General features: G+C 36.8%; 1 protein-coding gene across 1 annotated transcript in view; it reads right to left on the reverse strand.

The window, feature by feature from the left end:
• The window catches only part of GLDH (L-galactono-1,4-lactone dehydrogenase), a 61,890-nt gene extending 42,067 nt beyond the window's left edge, over positions 1-19,823 (reverse strand). The window contains exon 1 of the mRNA XM_089787884.1: positions 18,785-19,823. Coding sequence (XP_089644010.1) covers positions 18,785-19,423 — 639 coding nt within the window. The 5' untranslated portion in view covers positions 19,424-19,823. The remainder of the gene's footprint in view (positions 1-18,784) is intronic.
• Positions 19,824-20,185: the final 362 nt, after the last annotated feature.

Below are 20,185 nucleotides of genomic sequence, written 5' to 3' on the forward strand. Positions count from 1 at the left end.
TATTAAATATTTGTCATAATCAATATAAGGGTAAATATTATATAATCAATTCAATAAATTGTCTTTGGACATGTAGTGTTGTGGTTTAAACACTTCGTTGTTGAAGCAACCACCAAGGTTCAAATCCTTGCTAGGTCATTGTGCTCACATGCCTTGTGCCTTTGCTAGGTCGTTGAGCTTGCGGGTTTGAATAAGTGAAGTGTGAGGAAGAGGTCCCCTATGCGTGGCCTCAACAGTTTATAGCTCTGGGTCAAAAATGTTTCACATTGAGCCAGAGAGCGTGTCAAGTTTACCAGGCATTAATTTTTTTTTAAATAACAATTTAATAAGTATTGCAGTGACTTCAATGGTGTATTAAATGAGTTTTTTTTGGAGTCACTTTACTATTATTTTCCTAAGTTCAAAATGAATTAAAAGAGGAGAGATAAAAAGACAAAAGAAAGGAAAATGAAGAGGCGACCAAAGGGAAAATCAAAAATCTCTACAGTGAGATATAAGAGAAAAATGAGAGGCTCATTCAGATTATGCTTGCTTTATCCATTCCTTTTGGAAGATGGAGAAGTTGTGTGGGGGGATATGCCAAAAACATGCAGCAAGAAATCTCACACAACTCACAAGCATATCAACAATTATTTGAATACGACAACACACTGAAACTTAAATCACAACCTATGAAACATGAAGAAATGTTTTACCTCTGAAAATAACTCAATGTTTTGCCTCCAAAACAACAACCTTTTCAATGGAATTTGAACACATATATATACGTGAATAGCCAAGATGAAGAAAGTGAATGTTTTTCAAAGTTACATTGAGGAGTTCGAAAGAAATCCAACAACCACAAAAAATTCTAATTTAATTTCTATTTTTTTATTTTCGATTTCAATGCATTGGCTATGTTGGACAACTTGCAACAGCTCTTGATTGCTTTGGATCACTCTTGATGGCTCCCAACAACTCCAGAGAATATAACTATGAAAATGCTCCAAATTGTATCTGGATCATTGCTCCTAATGACTCCTGACAACTCCTGAAAGTCTTGATGGCTCCTTATTGCTCTTGAAGACTGAATCCAAACAAAACCAAAACTGTAACCAGCTTGGTGACTCTTTACTGCACCTGATACCTTCTGATTACTCTAGACAGCTCCTCATTGCTCCTGATGACTGAATCCAAACAAAACCAAAACTATAACCAACTCTAAACTTTATTTTTATGATAAGGAATGCCCATACACCTGGATGCTCCAGCGTCAAAAACCCCATATAGAAAAATAATTCATGAGAATTGAGTAGTGATCATTTGGGCTGATTTGGAATTGGAATTCCATACTTAGCCAACCCATTTGCATTCAACCATGATGCCTCCTTAGCTGGTTTATCCTTCCATTTAACCAGATACTCCATGTATTCCTTTCCTCGAGTTTTCTTTGCAACTCTAGAATCAACAATAACATCCACATTCTCAGCTTACTTTTTAGGCAACTAATCAATCCATGTTGGTTTATGATCTGTTTATGCTGGTAGATGTGTTATTGTACTACTCTCTCCCTTATAATGTTTATACAAAACACTAATATTGAATATAGGTGAGATATCAATGTCCTCCGGAAGGTCAACTTCATAGGCACTAGCTCAAAACTTCCACAAGATCCAACATGGACCCATCTTCTTCCATTTTAATTTATTCTAGGTTCCCTGTCAAAACCTTTCTCTTACTCAAATGAACACATACCAACTCACCAACATTAAATTCCTGCTCTCTTCTATGCATATCAGCATAGTTTTTGTACTTGGCAGTAATCTTCTCCAATTTCTCCTTCACTTCTTTGTGCAAATCTCTAAATATATTTTGCAAAATTCTCATCTACAGCAGTTTTCCTCACTAGATCTGCACTATCTCTAAGTTCATATATGCCCCATGGGTTGTATCCATAAAAACACTGAATGGACTCTTTCCCACACTTCTATTAACTGAATTATTATAAGAAAACTCAGCATATGCCAATGTTAAATCCCACTGATTTGGTTTTTTGCCAACTAAACATCAGAGTAAATTTCCCAAACTTTTGTTACAACTTTAATCTGGCCTTCCGCTTGTGGATGGTATGCTGAACTAAAACCCAACTGTGTGCCTAACTTCTTCCACATTGTATGCCAAAAGTGGAAAACAAACTTTGCATCCTGATATAAAACAATGCTTTTAGGAAAACCATGCAACCAAACAAAAATAACCATTAAATCTCTGTGTTCAACAACCCAAAACAAAATACATACTAATATGTTCTTGTGGCATCTCTAGCAGTGGTAGTGATTGATAATACCTAGTGTTTTGTTTCACCCCTTTTGCATGCTGGCATATTGTCCATCCTTGAACCATCTTCTTCGGGTCAGTGTTCATCAGAGGACAGTAATAACAATCAATCAACAGAGCTATGGTTTTATCCATGCCGAAGTGTCCTCCCAATCTATCATTGTGTCTCTCTTATCAAATTATCCCTCATGAAACCTTGAGGCATGCACAATCTCTTTCCTTTGAACAGAAAATTATCTTGAAAAAAAATATTCCAACCATGGACTTTGATCCACTTCAATGGGATTCTTACGCGTTACCCATGCTTCTTTAAAATGTTGATCTTGTTCATACAACTCACTCAAAGAATCAAATCCAAACATTAACTTTCAGCTCATTTAACGACAATCTCCTACTTAGCGCATCAACAACTCTATTGGATTTGCGATATTGTTAACAGGATTTAGCTGTGTGATTTTAAGTAAAACTCATTGACCCATGTTTCATGAGTAGTGATTCAACATGAATCCATCTCTCATGAGAATAAATGGAACACTTAGCACTCATTGGATCTAGGTGATGCTCACAGGGGTGAAGCATCCAGACTTCCCGGGAGGTCACCCATCCCAGTACTACTCCAGCCTGAGCGCACTTAACTATGGAGTTTCCTCCATTGTTAAACCCAAAGCTTGCAACCCCATTTGCAAAACCTTCACCAAGTGTTGTGCCTTATGAACCATTCATTAGAAAGCCCCTTAAGCTCATCAATTGATAAGTAGGAGATAATTTCCATAGCAAGTCAAATTGTGATACTGCTATCAGGATTCAATTGTGTGATTTTGAATCAAACTCATTGACCCATGTTTCATGAGTAGTGATTCAACATGAATCCATCTCTCATGAGAATAAATGGAACACTTAGCACTCATTCGATCTAGGTGATGCTCACAGGGGTGAAGCACCAGGACTTCCAGGAGGACACCCATCCCAGTACTACTCCAGCCTGAGCGCACTTAACTATGGAGTTTCCCCCATTGTTAAACCCAAAGCTTGCAACCTCATTTGCAAAACCTTCACCAAGTGTTGTGCCTTATGAACCATTCATTAGAAAGCCCCTTAAGCCCCATCTATTGGATTTACCACTTTTATGTTTTACAACCAAAAAACAGCTTTGAAGAAATTCAACCCATTTCATTTGCCTTCGGTTTATCTTAACTTGGTTGCTAATGAATTGCAATGTCTAATGATTTGTGTATAGCATGAACCCTACAGATAACATCTCCACTTTTTGAATGCTTGCACAATTGCATAAAATTCTTGATTGTATAAATTTTTTATTTTTTTTGCTTCATTCAACTTCTTAGTGAAATATTTTATTGGTCTGTCCTCTGCTTGAGAGATCCTATTGTTGTCCCACTTGCATCACAATCAATTTGGAATACTTTTCCAAGTCTGGTAGTGCCAACACTAACTGCTCTGCCACTTTGTTCTTCAGCAACTGAGAACTCTTCTCTGTTGCTGCTGTCCACTTGAATTTTTCCTCACTCCATTGTTTCTATAATGGGAGCACATGTCCCACTGAAATTTCCTATGAACTTCCTGTAGAAGCTCACCAACCCATGAAAAATTCAAGCTTCAAACAAACTTTTTGGAGATGGCCTTCACTTTTTCCAGATCCACTTTTAGCCTTTTCTTCAATAACTACAAACCCCAAATGAACTAATTTCTTTCTCATGAAAGTACACTTGTTCAGAGTTAACATTAGTTTATCACCTTTAAATTTTTGCAATACCATCCTAATATGCTCCAATTGTTCTTCCTTGATTTTGTTGAAAATTAAAATATCATCAAGAATACAATAACAAACTTACCAAGATAAGGTTTCAACACGTGATTCATCAATCCCATGAATGTGCTGGGTGCATTTGTGGATTTGAATGCCATGACCAACCACTCATACAATCCATCTTTTGCCTTGAATGTAGTTTTTCATTCATCTCCTTCAGAGTTCTAATTTGATGGTATCCACCTTGAAAATCAATTTTTGTAAAATACCTTGACTCACTCAAACAATCCATTAATTCATCCATTTTGGGCACTGAAAATCAATATTTAATGGTGATCTTATTAATTGCTTTGGAATTAGTGCATGTCCTCCATTCACCTCCTTTCTTTGGCACCAATACTGCTAGTACACTGCATGGACTAAGACTCTCTCTAATTAGACCTTTGACCAACAACTCTTATACTTGTCTATTTATCTCTTCGTTTTCCTGAGGCGTCCTTCTCTATGGTGCCTTGTTTGGCAAACTTGAGCCTAGAATTAAATCCACATAATGACTTATTTCTCTTACTAGTGGAAATCCATCTAATAATTCTTTCATCATTATCTCTGCATAATCATCAATCAGCACTTGAATTTCTATGAGCAAATTTTCCTCTTCGCTGCTTGTCCCATTTTGCATTAGTTGGGAAATGAAAGCAAAACAAACTCCCTCTTTCTTCAAATTCTTCAAGAAATTTTTTCCTGGAAACCAAATGAACTCTTGAACTTCCTTCAACGTCTTCTTTATTCTTCAAGGGGTTTTAAAAATAAATTGTCCATCTTTCTTGATAGTATATGTATTATTTTTTCCATCATGAATCGTCTACCTGTCATATTGTCATAGCATACCCAACAAGACATGACATGCATCTATGGGCATCATATCACATTATATTTCATTTATAGTTAACAATCTGAAATTTAATCAAACATTGTTCTCTACAAGCAATTTATGCTCCTTTTGCACCCTAGAAACTTTGTATGGGCTGGTATGTTTCAATTTTTTCAGCTTCAACTTCCTTACCATCTCTTTGGATGCTATATTGTCCGGGATACCACTCTAGCATTTTCCACTAGACTTACATCTTGTCGTAAACGAATTCTCCTTTGAACTGTTTCATCTTCTACCTTCTATAGATTAAACAAAATCCATCTCATCATTAAAGATTCTCCATCCTCCATATTCTCTCCATGTCTTGAAGTTTCTACAATTTCATCCTTTGTGTGGGCCACATGAACTCTTGCCTCTTTTCCTTTACCTCCACCTTTTATATATGGGCATTCAAAAGATCTAATTCCAATTTTCCCAGTGGTAGCATGTACCACTGATGTTTCTTCCTCTTCCAAAATTTCCATGTCCTTTGAAGGACTCCCCCCTCTTCTCTGAAATTTCCTCTACCTCTCATTTCTTGAGTGTATGAAATCGCCTAAAAGGCACCAACTTTATCTTGTTTAGTAGAATTTCCTCTTCCACCACTATTCTGACCTCTACCATGTACATTTATGCCTCTTCCTCTATTATTATTTTGTTGTTTTTTATTCAATTTTTCTTCAGCCTTCAAAGCATATTGATAGGCCTCTCCAATATTATGCAGCTTTAATAGACTTATTTCATCTTGCATTGACATACGCAAACCATTCAAATAACTTGTAACTTGCCCTACATCATCTTCAGCGTGACATACTCATATTCTCAATTGATAGAATTCTTTTGTGTACTCCTTGCCACTTCTTTCCTTTGTTTCAAATTCTACAATTTTCAAAATAGACTTATATGGTAGCCTACTGGCAGAAATTTTGCCTTCAACTTTGTTACCATTATATCCCACAATTTTTTTTATCTTTTTATTTTCGTTGTCTAGCGGTTAAGAAAAGATTCCACCAAAGGGATGCATGAACTTTCAACTTTGAACGTATAAACTTGAGTGAGTAGACTGCACTAAAGATAACTGAGGCTACAGGACATCATTGCGAAGCCACAAGGCCTCCTAAAGATAAAGTGTCAAACACCGCTAATCTATGTACCTAAAGAATGACAAGAGGGATATGCACTCTCTGAACATGCAGTGAAACCTCCTTCTGATCTCATAGAAAACAAGGCAGTGAAAAATAAAGTGGGTCTCAGTCTCCACCTCCCCAAGCTAGCAGAGACAACAAATCCTCTCCTGTCTATCAATCTGATGATCAGTTTGGATTTTTAGCCAATGAGAACCCACTCTGAAAGAGCCTAAAGAGATGCAGTAAGTATGTGTCCAACGATGAGTGGCGTACCAAGAACACACAATAATCCCATCCTAGATATCCATAAAGTGCTCAATATAGAAAGCCATCCTCAGCCGAAGACCCCCTGGAGGGTTGCTCCAAGTCCTAATAATATATTGTCTGTAGATGTCAATCTTGATGTGTTCATTCAACTCTTGCTAAGAGGAGAAGAGGTGAGTGGGCGCATCTAGAGAAAACTGAAAGGGGGGAAGATGGTCCATCGAGATCCCAATCGAGCCAAGAAGAGCAAAAGCCTAGGCGAACTAGCAACGGACCTTGCCAACAGGGTCAGACCTAGCAACTCTCTCAGAAGAGAAGTAGGCCAAGTAGGAGTATCTGTAACGACCTTTAGAAGAGTCTACGAAGCCCCGAAGTCAATGGAGAAACCAAACCAGATTGAAGATGGTCCCAAGCCAAAAAGGATGAGAACCAAACTCAGCCAAGATAATATTGAGAGGGATGGTCTAGTGACATCTGATAATATGCCGAAGGAGGGTCTGAACCTGCTCCACATAAGTCCAATCCAACTCAAGGAGAAAGGACCCCACATAATGGAACTGTAAAAGACAATCAATCTAACCAAAGAGTTCAAAAGGGACATCTTGGTTGTGGTATTCTAAAAGTGATGTTTGAAGCACTATCTCTCAAGCATAGCAAGGGTGTCGAGCCCCTTGTTCACACAAGCCTGCATAGCAAGTCTGACTCAATCAAGGCCCCAAGAGCTTAACCCCCAAGTATGTACAGGAGGAAGTGATCTCAATCTCCTCACCCTGAAAGTAAAAATGCAAGTGTGAGGTCTTCAAGCAAGTGAAGATCATTGGCCCAAGAACTGAACCCCTAAGTATGTAGAGGAGGAAGTGATCTCAATCTCCTCACATTGAAAGTAAAAATGTAGGTGTAAGGTCTACAAGCACTTGAAGACCATCACCCGAGTCTTGCTTGGGTTCGCAATTAACTGTCGCAAGGCACAAAAGGAGGCCAACCCATCAAGGAGTCGTTCGAGTCCCTCAGGGGAGGAAGCCAAGAGAACCACATCATCCACAAAGAGCAAGATGGAGATCAGAACATGGTGCAAAAAGCAATCATCACCAAGGAGCAAGAAGTCACAGAGGAAGATCTCCAACTCATCAATGCAAATACCAAAGAGAGTAGGAGAGAGAGGAGAACTCTGCCTCACCTCAGTGGTGCTATGAATGTTGTCTAAAACCACTGAGGGGTTATGAACCTACCCACCACACATCATATGATCTCATGATAGCCGTCAAGAGGACCTTTGAAATCCCAATATTCCTAAGCCTTTGGAAGAAGCTCATCCTAGGAACAAGATTATCAAAAGCTTTGCAAAAGTCTACAAAGCAGTGGTAGACTTTCATTGAGCGAGGTCGAGCCTCCTCAATGAAAGTCCACAAAGTGAGTATATGATCCATGGTTTGCTAATCAATCCAAAAACCATCCTGCCCTTGGTCGGACAATGTCGATGGTCAAGCTCCCTGGATAAGATAGTGTTTAGAATTGAGGCGTGCAACTTGGCAAACATATGCCCAATTATGATGGCTTGTACTTGTCGAGGTCCAAGACTGACCCGGTCTTATTATTGCGTAGATGATGTGTCGTGACCAAGAGTCAAAAAATCCAGTACAAACCATTACGTTAAAGAGCACTGTGAGATAGGACTCTAAGACACTAATTGCAAGCTTGAAGAGCTCTGCTTGGTACCCCTCCTCATTCATGGTACTGCTATTGTTCATACATCAAACTATCTCACAGATGTTAGTGAACGTGAAAAGGTGACAGGGAGTCAAGGGATTGAGATGGAGGGGGAGCTAGCCAACGATCTCATTAAGAGTGGAGATGTGAGAGACAAGGGAGCTATAGTCAAGGGTGGAAAGTGGGGGGATGGCCAGGAAAAATGGTATGCCAAAAGAGCTCAGTGGACTGCAAAAGAGAGGTGCAAAGGGATCTATACTACAACAAGGTAAACATTTTCTTAAGGTAATCAAGTCTCAGTTGAGCAAAAAAGGGGGAACAAGTGGAGAAGGCAGAGTGAACCAAGCGATGGGACTTGCATTCCTCGTCAAACTACTGATTCATGGGACACGAGAGCCTATGCAAAGGGCTACGAGGGAGAGGGAAGGTGTAGTAGGGGATGGAAAGCAGGGCAGACTCTCGTAACGCAACAGCAAGCGACATCAAACATGCGGGGGGCATCCCTACATTCAGTGAAGGAATCCTAGGGAGGAGTTATCTAAGGTGATGGTGGAAGAGGTCACAATCACCCTTATTGAAGTGAAAGGAGGTACGGGTGGGGAAGAAGGTCGGGGGAGGAGCATCGGGCGAATGGGCAGGGGAGGCAGATGGAAGAGGGGGGTGGGATGAGTCCTGGAGGGTGAGGCTGAGGAGGCTGTGATTAGCCAATGGGAGGTGGAGATGGTGAAGCAGCTAACTAAGGGGATGAGGGAGGCATAGAATATGATGTAATCCACAACACTTGTGTCACCACAGTGGGGCCAGTAGGTGAAAAGATTGGAGCCCAGGAAGCTAGAAAGCTCGTTCAAGAGCACCAAGACCAAAGACTCACACAAATGCAACAGATGATGTTTGTATCTAGTAAGGGGTCCTTGGTTGTCCTTTGAAACATGCTGCAAGCCCAAAGCATCTGGATCAAACTCAGTGGTGCAAACATGTAGGTCGTTTTTGGTAGATCTTTTGAGTTGGTTGACGATATGGCAATGACATGGAAGAAAAGAAATTTGAACGACCGGTTATACATTGAAGATTATGATGGAATTTCTTGGAACTGTGTTTGTTCATTGGAAAAAGTGAAAAGGACAAATGTGTGATGTTAGATCAATGCGCAATGGACGATGTTGGTTGTATGGTAACTAGATAATGATGGATTAGAGTTGTGTAACACGTTTTGGTCAAACGTAGTTGGATTTCCATAGGCAACACATTTAGGGTTAGGGTTACCTAATGATGAAAAGTGTATATATTTATGGCAGAGAGTTATTTTGCAAGAGTAGTGAAGAGTTGTGATCCACAAGGCTTTTGCAATCAACTTGGTAGCTAAATGTTTGAGAGGAAATGTAGATGGTGAGTTAAAAAGGATTCGTACAAGCAAATGTGAAGTGTTAATTCCATATCGTTTCTGCTTGGTTAATCCTAACAGGTTGACAAGTTAAAAGCCTCTAACAAGGTGAGCAAGATCTTTAATAGGATGTGAAGTCAATTCTTTTAACTGGGCGGCTCATTAATTTGAGTTAGAATATCATTTCATAAGTTTACTCCTAGTAGGGTAAAGCTCCTAATATGGCTAGAGGTAAATCCCTTGACCAGGTGACTCCTAACAGGGTTTGTTCTTAATAGGACATTATTCCAATCTCTTAACAGGACTAAGCTCTTAACTAGACACATTTCAAAAGAGTGCAAAATACATGTCAGTATCATTTCCCGTCATGGTTTTTCCCTCTAATCAAGGGTTTCCATGATAAAAATCTGGGTATTATTGTGTTACTTGTGTGGATGTTTTTTATAAGTTGTTTTATGATTAAGTTTCACAAGTTAACATGAATGGATGCATGAATGAATAGATGCTAGGTTCAATTTTGGTTAACCAATCTGATAAGTTGTTATTTGAGTTTGAAGTTGGTGAGTACTAACTCACGCCCCACCCTGGGGGCCCTCCTCTCCCTCTTAGTGATCTAGGGCCTTGGATATATTAACAAACCCTTGACACTAGCCAAATTTCAAACTTCAAGGTTGAAAATCATGTTCTGAGCTAGGTTTTGGCATTAATTTTAGACTTATCTCAAATCAAAAAGATTCAAAAATTGTTTTCTAGAGTTTGCATGCACATTGGTACCTTTTTTCCTACAATTTATTCCAAATCACCATTATACCATCTTGTGGGTTATATTGCATTATCCATACAGCCTTTAGAGACCATAACAGCCATTTTGTCATCTTTCTATATTGTGTACCAACATCAAGGAGGGTTTGCTCAAACTTGAGGAGTTGTACAAGCATTATATGTTGTTGCGCATCTACTCTTTAGAACATTTTTTTGGCATAGATATGGTGTATTACATTTTGTACACTGTTATTCAGCTATGTATACAAAAGTACGTTTCTTATCCCTAAGGGACTCGTTTCCATCCGCAACACATTTTGAGGGTAGTGGGATGAAAAGGAAACATCCCCAATTTCAAAGAAAAACTGGAAACCATAGGAAATGTCCCCTAACATTTGGGGATGGCAACCCATCCCCAAAACACCTAGGGGACACCCGAAACATCCTCGATCTGTCCCTTAAAACAAAAAAGCGTCCCCGAAATATTGATTTTTAGCATTAAAGATCAAATAAGAATGCTTTTTTTATAAAAAATTGCCAAATCGATAAGGTGGGGGCCCAAAAAATTCAAATTTGTGCTTGTGGACAATAAAATTCGTGATTAAATATGTTGAAAATTATAAATCTAATATTTAATTTTAGATCTGTAATATTCATCATAATAAACATATGTTAAAAAAATCAATTAACTAAAAACATATTCTAATTCAAAATTTACTTTGATAGCTTTTAAATATTTTATTATTAGAGAACTAAAGACAATTCAAGTACAAGTAATATTGTTTAATTTTATATATATATATATATAAACTTTAAGACCATTGAATTTAAAATATAAACATTCATTGGATGATCCATTTTTGCCAAATGGAGATAGTGACTCAGATGATTTGCATATATTTATTATTATGAATATTAAAAAACTTAAATTTGTTAAGTTTGTAACCAGATAATCTACAAGTCTAAATGTGCAGACCGCACTTGATCTTCTCCATCTTAAATATCATATGAATGGCATTAAGTATATTCCTATACTCCTCTTGTGAAGAGGTGACTTCTTAAAGGGTTATTTTATATTCAATACTAATCTAACACATTGTTTTAGTTAGTAATTAATATTAATTATCTTGCAGATTGCCGATTTCTAGGAGAGGTTATATGTGCCAACTTAGGAAGGGACATGTCCCTTTGAGGGACATGCCCTTTAGTCATGATATTTAGGGAGGTTATTGTTGTAGTTTTGAGGACACACAAATACATTTAAGTCTGCTTCCTCAAGCAACAATATCCAATCAATTTATTGCAGAGATAAAACTACTTTAAGATCAGAATTAAGGTTGACAACTACTTCATTCTTCAAAATTTATGAAGTTCATTCTTCAGCAATAAAGGATAGATTTACAAGTCTGATCAAAGGCACAGAATTTGTAGAAACTTTACATGGTATCAGAGCTCTGGTAGTCGAACCTAGGCTCTGCAAAATTCAGTAATCAGATTTTATATATATCTAGCAACTATCTCCTATCTTCAATGGCATACACAATTAAACCCGAGGACAGGTTTGATGGGAAAAAAACTTTTGACACTTAGAAATTCAAAATCATGATGATTCTTGAAGAGAATGATGTAAAACAATTTATTGATAGAGCATCCAAATAACCTCCAATTGAACCTCATAAATCTATTTGGAGCAGAGGAAATAGAAAAGCCATTCAAATGATATTAGATGGAGTAAAAAATGATATCGTACCCATGCTTACAAAACATCAAACTGCATTTGATATGATGAAAGCATTATGAAATGCATATGAGGTCAACAATGCAACTAGGATTCTCGCACTAAAAAGACAACTAAATCACATTTAGATAAAGAAAGGAGAATCAATGAATTCTTACTTCCTAAGGGTTGTCGGTATTAGAGATGAACTGTCAAGTATGGGAATCATTATTAGTGACACGGAATTAACACCAATGGCTATAGCTGGATTACCAGATTCATGGGAGACTTTTGCACAAGGAATAAGTGCCAAAGATAATCTTCCTGACTTCAACAGACTTAAGATCAATTGTCTTCAAGAAGAATCTGAAAAACTAAAGAAATGAGGGAAACTGAAAACAGAAGATGAAGAACTACATGTCCTTAATACAAACTCCTATAAGGGCAAGAAGAAGCATTTCAAGAAGAAAAAGGGAAATCAAAAGAATGGGAAACCCAAGAAAGGTCTATCTAAGATAAAATATTTGAGATGTGAAAAGTTTGGACACTAAGATCTAATTGTCCTCAAAATGCTAAACAACAAGCAAACTGTACAAATGTTACTAGGGAAAGATACCTATGACCCTGAGAATCGTGTATTGTATTCATCACTATCAAATGAAATCTCAAATAAAGCATAGGTAATTGATAGTGGATCTTCTAGACATATAACGGGATACAAAGAAGCACTAGACTCTTTATCAGAAAAGGTTAATGGCGAAGTTACCATTGGTAATAATTCAGCACATTTCGTCAAAAGAATTGGAAATTGCACCTTGAAGCTAAAATCTAGAAATTCTCTTCTTCTCAAAGGTGTACTCTATGTACCAAAAATTAAAAGAAATCTAATCTCAACTACAGCACTAGAAGATGATGGGCATAATGTTGCATTCGTGGATGGCCAAGTAGTAACTTGGGCAAAGAACTCCTCAATCAAAAAAGTGAAGTTGATTGGTCAGAGAAAAGGATATTTGTATGAATTGAATACAGAACCTAGTCGACCTATTCAAGCCTTAATTCATGAAGCTGCAGACATCAATGAAATATGGCACAAAAAATTGGGGCATCTAAATTTCAAAACTTTATCAACTATGGAGAAGATGGTTACTAGGTTACCTAAACTAAACAAAGACCACTCAAGCATATGCAAAGGGTGTGCTTTGGGTATGAACACAAAAAGTCCATTTCATGATAGCACTAGAAAAACAAATAATGTTTTGGAATTAATTCATTCAGATCTATGTCGACCTATGTATATTCCTTCTCTTGGAGGATTCTAGTATTATATTTTGTTCATAGATGACTTCTCTAGGAAAACATGGATTTATTTTTTTTAATGTGAAGAATCAGAAGAAATTCTAAAGAGATTTAAAGAATTCAAAACATTAACTGAAAATTTATCAGGACATAAAATTAAAACCCTTAGAATTGATAACGGAGGGGACTACACCTCAGATTTGTTTCGTAATAGAAACATTATCTTTAAAATCCTATATAAGAACTTTTCATCTTTTCTATTTGATACAACATGGATCTACCATAACATGGTATCAGAGCGGGTCGATGGGATTTCATATAAAATTTGGTGAATATATAAGAAAATATTTGAGCCTCTTTTTATCGGAAAATTTTTTTAGAAATTTGTTTTAGATTTTTTAAAATAAACAATTGTTCTCGGTATAATCTGAAAATTTTGTGCTTTATCTTTTAAGTTTTTGGCTGAAAATCATGAGCCTGGTCGAGGCTTTTGATCATGCAATTTCATAGTTTCAGCAAAAGTCTCAGATTTACAAAGGCTGCATTTTCTTGCAGTGCATTTTGTGAGTCGCGAGTGCTTGCATTTTGCTAGCATGTGTTATTTTACCACACGAAATCTCGTGTTTTGCTGCATGAGAGTTTCTCTAATGGGTTTTCATAATTTTTTCATTTCCTCTATTTAATACATCATCGATTTACCATAATATATGACCACAGTGCAAAATCTGTATTTAGTAAAGAGTTCTTCCCAGCATCCAACCATGCTGAAATGATGTAAGTTAAACTTCTCTTGGATTGCTAAATTTTCTTTCCTAGGATAGTTTTCCATTAGCTGTTTTGTTGAACTTGAAGCCATTGGACAATCATCAAAAACTCCAAATCATATCTCATTCCCTTAGGCCATTGTCAAAAGCTCCAAATCATAGATCAATCCTTCTTTCAATTATCTAGTATTAGATGATTCATGCAATACGATGAAAAGAGTCAACGATTTAAAGAAGTGCAATAATTTCGAGCGTTGTTAAATGTTTAGTAGTTCCAAAATTTATACAAGAGGTTGCGAGCCCAAAAAACCCTCTTAGCATCATGATCTAGCGATTCAATGCAATTCGAATTAGTTTTATGAATTTCAGAAAATACCAAAAAATATATATTTTTTCTCAGATGTGTCAATTCAGTAATTTATATTCTTACTATTGGTGCTTGGGAAACTGCAGTTCAAAATATTAATATAATTGTTGAGTATCTTGTGGATGGGTTTATCATGTTCTCAATGGACTTTCAAATATTTTTGTTTGGACTTTTAGAGCCATCTTTGTTACACGTGATGAGGCCTTTGAAAACGCACATGGTTGTGCTATCAGAGAGATTAATAAGACATTGAATGGGTAAAGTGTAACTGGGTCACTTTGGAGGTTGATGGCATCAGAGAATAAAATAATTTTCACCATCTCAAGCTACCTTCTCATTTTTAGATGGTGCTTTTCATGAGAAGTAATTTTAGGTTAAGTTTCTCAATTTATTTCAAATTTCCTTTCTGATGCTGACAGTTTTGAAAGAATGCATGCATTGTGAAGATTGATTTTGGAGACAAGTTCATGATTTGTCGTTGAGCTCAATATGAATTGTTGTTTAGTGAGTTTCGAAGCATATGATCAATAATTATACCCCTTCATGGTCATCAAATAATGAGAGTGCTCTAATGTAGCTCTTAGGGATTGTTGTTGAATAATTCAAGACTTTGTGATTGAAGAGCTAAAACTTAAGAGAGTTGTAGAATGCAATTCAAATGTATACCTTTCCAAGGGTCAAGAGACAGCTTGATGGAGCCTCACTTGCTTTAGGATCTGTGTCTTTAGGAGATCTTAAACTCTATGCTATGCTTGGGAAACTGCACTTCAAAATATTAATATAATTGTTGAGTATCTTGTGGATGGGTTTATCATGTTCTCAATGGACTTCCAAATATTTGTGTTTGGACTTTTAGAGCCATCTTTGTTACACGTGATTGAGGCCTTCAAAAACGCACATGGTTGTGCTATCAAAGAGATTAATGAGACATTGAATGGATAAAGTGTAACTGGGTCACTTTGAAGGTTGATGGCATCAGAGAATAAAATAATTTTCACCATCTCATTTTTAGATGGTGCTTTTCATGTGAAGTAATTTTGGGTCAAGTTTCTCACTTTATTTCAAATTTCCTTTCTGATGCTGATAGTTTTTGAAGAATGCATGCATTGTGAAGATTGATTTTGGAGACAAGTTCATGATTTGTTGTTGAGCTCAATATGAATTGTTGTCTAGCGAGTTTCAAAGCATATGATCAATAATTATACCCTTTCATGGTCATCAACTAATGGCAGTGCTCTAATGTAGCTCTTAGGGATTGTTGTTGAACAATTCAAGACTTTGTGATTGAAGAGTTAAAACTTAAGAGAGTTGTAGAACGCAACTCAAATCTGTACCTTTCCAAGGGTCAAGAGACAGCTTGATGGAGCCTCACTTGCTTTAGGATCTGTGTCTTTAGGTGATCTTAAACTCTATGCTATGCTTGGGAAACTGTAGTTCAAAATAATAATATAATTGTTGAGTACCTTGTGGATGGGTTTATCATGTTCTCAATGGACTTTCAAATATTTTTGTTTGGACTTTTAGAGCTATCTTTGTTACACGTGATGAGGCCTTCAAAAACGCACATGGTTGTGCTATCAGAGAGATTAATGAAACATTATATGGGTAAAGTGTAACTGGGTCACTTTGGAGGTTGATGGCATCAGAGAATAAAATAATTTTCACCATCTCAAGCTACCTTCTTATTTTTAGATGGTGCTTTTCATGAGAAGAAATATTGGGTTAAGTTTTTCGCTTTATTTCAAATTTCCTTTCTGATGCTGACAGCTTTTGAAGAATGCATGCATTGTGAAGATTGATTTTGGAGACAAGTTCATGATTTGTTGTTTAAGCTCAATATGAATTGTTGTCTAGCGAGTTTCAAAGCATATGATCAATAATTATACCCTTTCATGGTCATCAAATGACAGTGCTCTATTGTACCACTTGGGGATTGTTGAATAATTCAAGACTTTGTGATTGAAGAGTTAAGAGAGTTGTCAAACACAACTCAAATCTAGACCTTAATAAGGGTCAAGAGACAGCTTGATGGAGCCTCACTTGCTTTAGGATCTGTGTCTTTAGGAGATCTTAAACTCTATGCTACATGGGGATGTATACCCTGGCTTTTTGGACCCACCCTGTCCCAAGTCCAAACCAAGGAGGTGGGGGAAAAAATTGCCGTACCTTGAAGCGTACCCAATATGTCAAATTCAGGTACTGTCCCCAAAATGGTCATTTGCAACTAAGATGGAATATATGGGGGGTGAAAAACTTTGTATAGGGGATGGCATTGTCATCCCTCATATGTCCCTAGGACATAATCCCATCCCTACAACCTAGCCATATTATGTGGCTGCCGAACATTGAAAGGTTAATTTTTTATTTTTTATTTTGGCTTTGTGTAGGCCCTGCCAAGGATAAAAAGATTAATAAAATATTTTGCGCCCTAAATAGAGAGATAAGACATTGAAAGGTAAGTTATTTTATTCATTTCATCATTTGGCAGGTAGAAGTGTGGAGCAGCAAATAGAAAGGAGATTTTTGGAGTTACAAGAGGAGGGTTTCCCATAAAAACTTCTTCATTCCAAGTATGTTTTTCATCTTCCATTTACTTATGTCCAATTTTTTCATTTTTCATTTGTTTTTGCATTGTGCAACATATAGGGAGCGGGTTTTCAGATCATTTTTCTTTTCTTTTCAACTTGCAGCACTATTTAACATTTCAATTTTCAACATATGAGCAGCAATGAGAGTGAGGGAAGTAGTGAATGTCATAGCATAGATATTGCAATGCAAGAAACACAAACATCACAAAGAAAAAGACCTAGTACTAGGGCAGCTATAGGGGGGTCTTTAACTGATGTGAATGAAAATGTGAGAGAGGCGGCAACTTTTAGCCCATTTGTGCCCTTACCAAGCCCTCAAAAAGTTTGCAAAAGGCCCATTCAACCCCAAGAAACTTCTCCTCCAATTTGGACAATAGTAGACAAGGACAAGAAAAATATTTGTGGGATGGTAGGGAATGGGAGTGCCATTTGTAATGAAATCTGAAAATTCATTCTCATTTGGCCTAATATTCATACGAATAAGGGCTCATCATTTGTGCACATTTTGGATTAGATTTTTTATTGACGGAGCTCCATTATGTTTCCATAGTATATGCAACAAAAGTTTGAAAACGTTTTATACAAAAAATAGTATTTTGAATGTGATTAATCAATATAAAGAAACATATGCTAAAGTATCTGAATTCCCATCTGCTTCAAAAAGAGAGGTCATCAACCCTACTTTAGAAATGGTACCTGCAAACGGATAGCCCAGCCAACTTTGCCACAGATAATTGGATAAATCAAGGAACAAACCCCAATCAAGTAGAGATACCTCTGCCATTCAACTAAATAACTTTTCCATGTAATTTTAAAAGCATGATTAGGCTGAGAAGCTCTTCCCCAGTCTAGTCCCTACTCTTTTAATATTTTTGAAAAAAAATTATAAATATTATTTAATATCTTTATATTTTATTGTTTAAAAATAATGGATTTTCATATGTTTATTATTTAATATATGAAATTTAATTTATGTATTATTTATATATTAAAAATATTTATATTATAGGTAAAAGCCTACAACACATCGGTAAATTGTGAGCTTCTTATTGAAGAGGTTTGGGTTCGAATCTACTCATACTTAACAAATAATAATAAACATAATAATTAATCTTGGCTTCTGCCTCTCATCCATCAAAAAAAAAAACAAAAAAAATTATATTATAATATTTTTAATTTCTTGTAATATATTTGAATTTAATATAGAATAATTTTGCTTCTTAAGATTTATTACTTATATTTTTTAGATTTTTTTTTAAAGGTAAATTTAATTGAATTTTTTTAATTTTTTTTAATTTTCATCTGAGTTCTAGTGTTGTGTTGTGGACCATGAATACTCCAACCTCACGACATAGCTATGGAAGTTCAGGTTGAGATGTGTTCCTTCATGTGATACAAAGAATCTGTAGAGTCGTGACATCCTCTGATACAGTCAATTAAGAAGTGCATAGAATGAATCAAAGAATAACACTCTAGTGGTCAGTCCATGCCATGTTCCATCCTTTATTCAACCTAATGTAATAAAGAGAAAAGTGGGAAATTATATTAAATATTTAATGTACATAATGTAGATTACGATAACGGACAAACAAATAAAACAAGTGCTAGCTTTCAGAATTTTATATGCACAATTGGGTTCGACACTTGATATGACAGTGGTTCTCAGAAATAGTTTTCCAATCATATACAAATTCTTTTTTAAATCATCATTCCTAAACAAAATCAATAAAACAAAACATTGTATTTATGTATGACAATAATTTAATCTGATCTTTCTTTTTGACCTCTTGCCATTGTCAACAGAGAGAATGAATGAAGCATACCTGAGTGAAGCCACCAATCTGCTGCTCCCTAATGGAAGCAAAGTTCTGCAAGGTGAGGCCGTAGGGGCGCAGGTAATCGACGAGGTTGGAGACGGTGACACCGGGCTGCAGGCGTACTGTGTTGTTTTGGGTGTCAACATGGAGCACCTTATCCATGAGTGCCAAATTCACCATCCCCTGAGCATTCAACCCTATTCCGTTGGGCGACAGCCCCGAGCCCAAGGGCCGCAGCTTCCTTCCCTGGCGATCGGCTTCCCTCACCATCCTCTCCAGCTCTTCCAAACTCTCGGGCTGCAAATAATTCTCGCTCTGCACTTCCACTTCATGAGTTCCGCTCCAATTACTCACAGAAACACTCTGCGGCTCACTCTCTTCAACGGCTCGCCCCCCTCTTTCTTCAGGATATGGGAATGTGTAGTATGTGGCAGCTCCGCACCCCACCAGCAGCACCACATAACCTGCATACTTTTTCCACTCCGAAAGCTCTGCCCTTTCTCTCGCCACTGAGCAAAATGGACGCCCTAACAAAACCCCCTTTGGCGCTGAAACAGCTGCAATGTTGTGGTTTTGGAATGTGAACGCCAATGCCTTGTAATGTCGGCACAAGCGGCGCCCGGCTCTTGTGAGAGCTGAGGCCATAGCCAAGCAGCCTACGGACAGATGAATGCTTCAGGTTCTACCAGCAATGCGCGTTTCGTCTGCTCTTTACTGCCACAGCTTCTAGGCCCGGTCATGTTCAAGCATTACCTAGCCTACTTCCAAAAACAGATTTTAACTCCATCAAGCAATCCGCTTTCTTGGAATGATTTCAATTGCTAGTCATCCGTATCTCACTATGAATTATGAATTCTTTTTCCTGATTTGTGACCCTCGTAAATCGACGTTTTGTCCTCTTTTGGATTGACCAGAGGTGATGCAGTGGCACGAAGCACCCCATTAGGTAGTAGAAAGAGATCTCTTGGCCATTTTTCACGCTCGCTTAATTAAGATATTGGGCATTCACTGATTCATGTGCTATCACCTTTACACATTATTTTATGTTTTAGTAGAGCATCACCATGTCATGTTTATTGTTTTTTTTTTTTAGGGTGGATGAAGCTCTTCAATTTTTTTTGAATGAAGTTGGAAAAAAAATTTTAAAATAATGAAATTAAAAAGAATCATTTTTTTTTTTAATTAATGGAACTGAAATTTTTTTTTAATTAAATAGAAAACTATTATTTTTTAATGTAATTAAAAATTATTATTTTTCGAATTGTTTGTTTGAGGATAATAAAGTTGTGTTTATAAATATATGTTGAGATGTATTATTAATTTTTTGAGGATTTTTTTCCTCTAAACAAGTTGGACCATCAAGGTTTGAGTAATGACAAAGAGAGGAATCTATCGATAAAATGGCAA

This window comes from Cupressus sempervirens, chromosome 6 (genome assembly GCF_028749045.1).
Source record: "Cupressus sempervirens isolate cs-2001-9-10 chromosome 6, ASM2874904v1, whole genome shotgun sequence".
Lineage (NCBI taxonomy): Eukaryota > Viridiplantae > Streptophyta > Pinopsida > Cupressales > Cupressaceae > Cupressus > Cupressus sempervirens.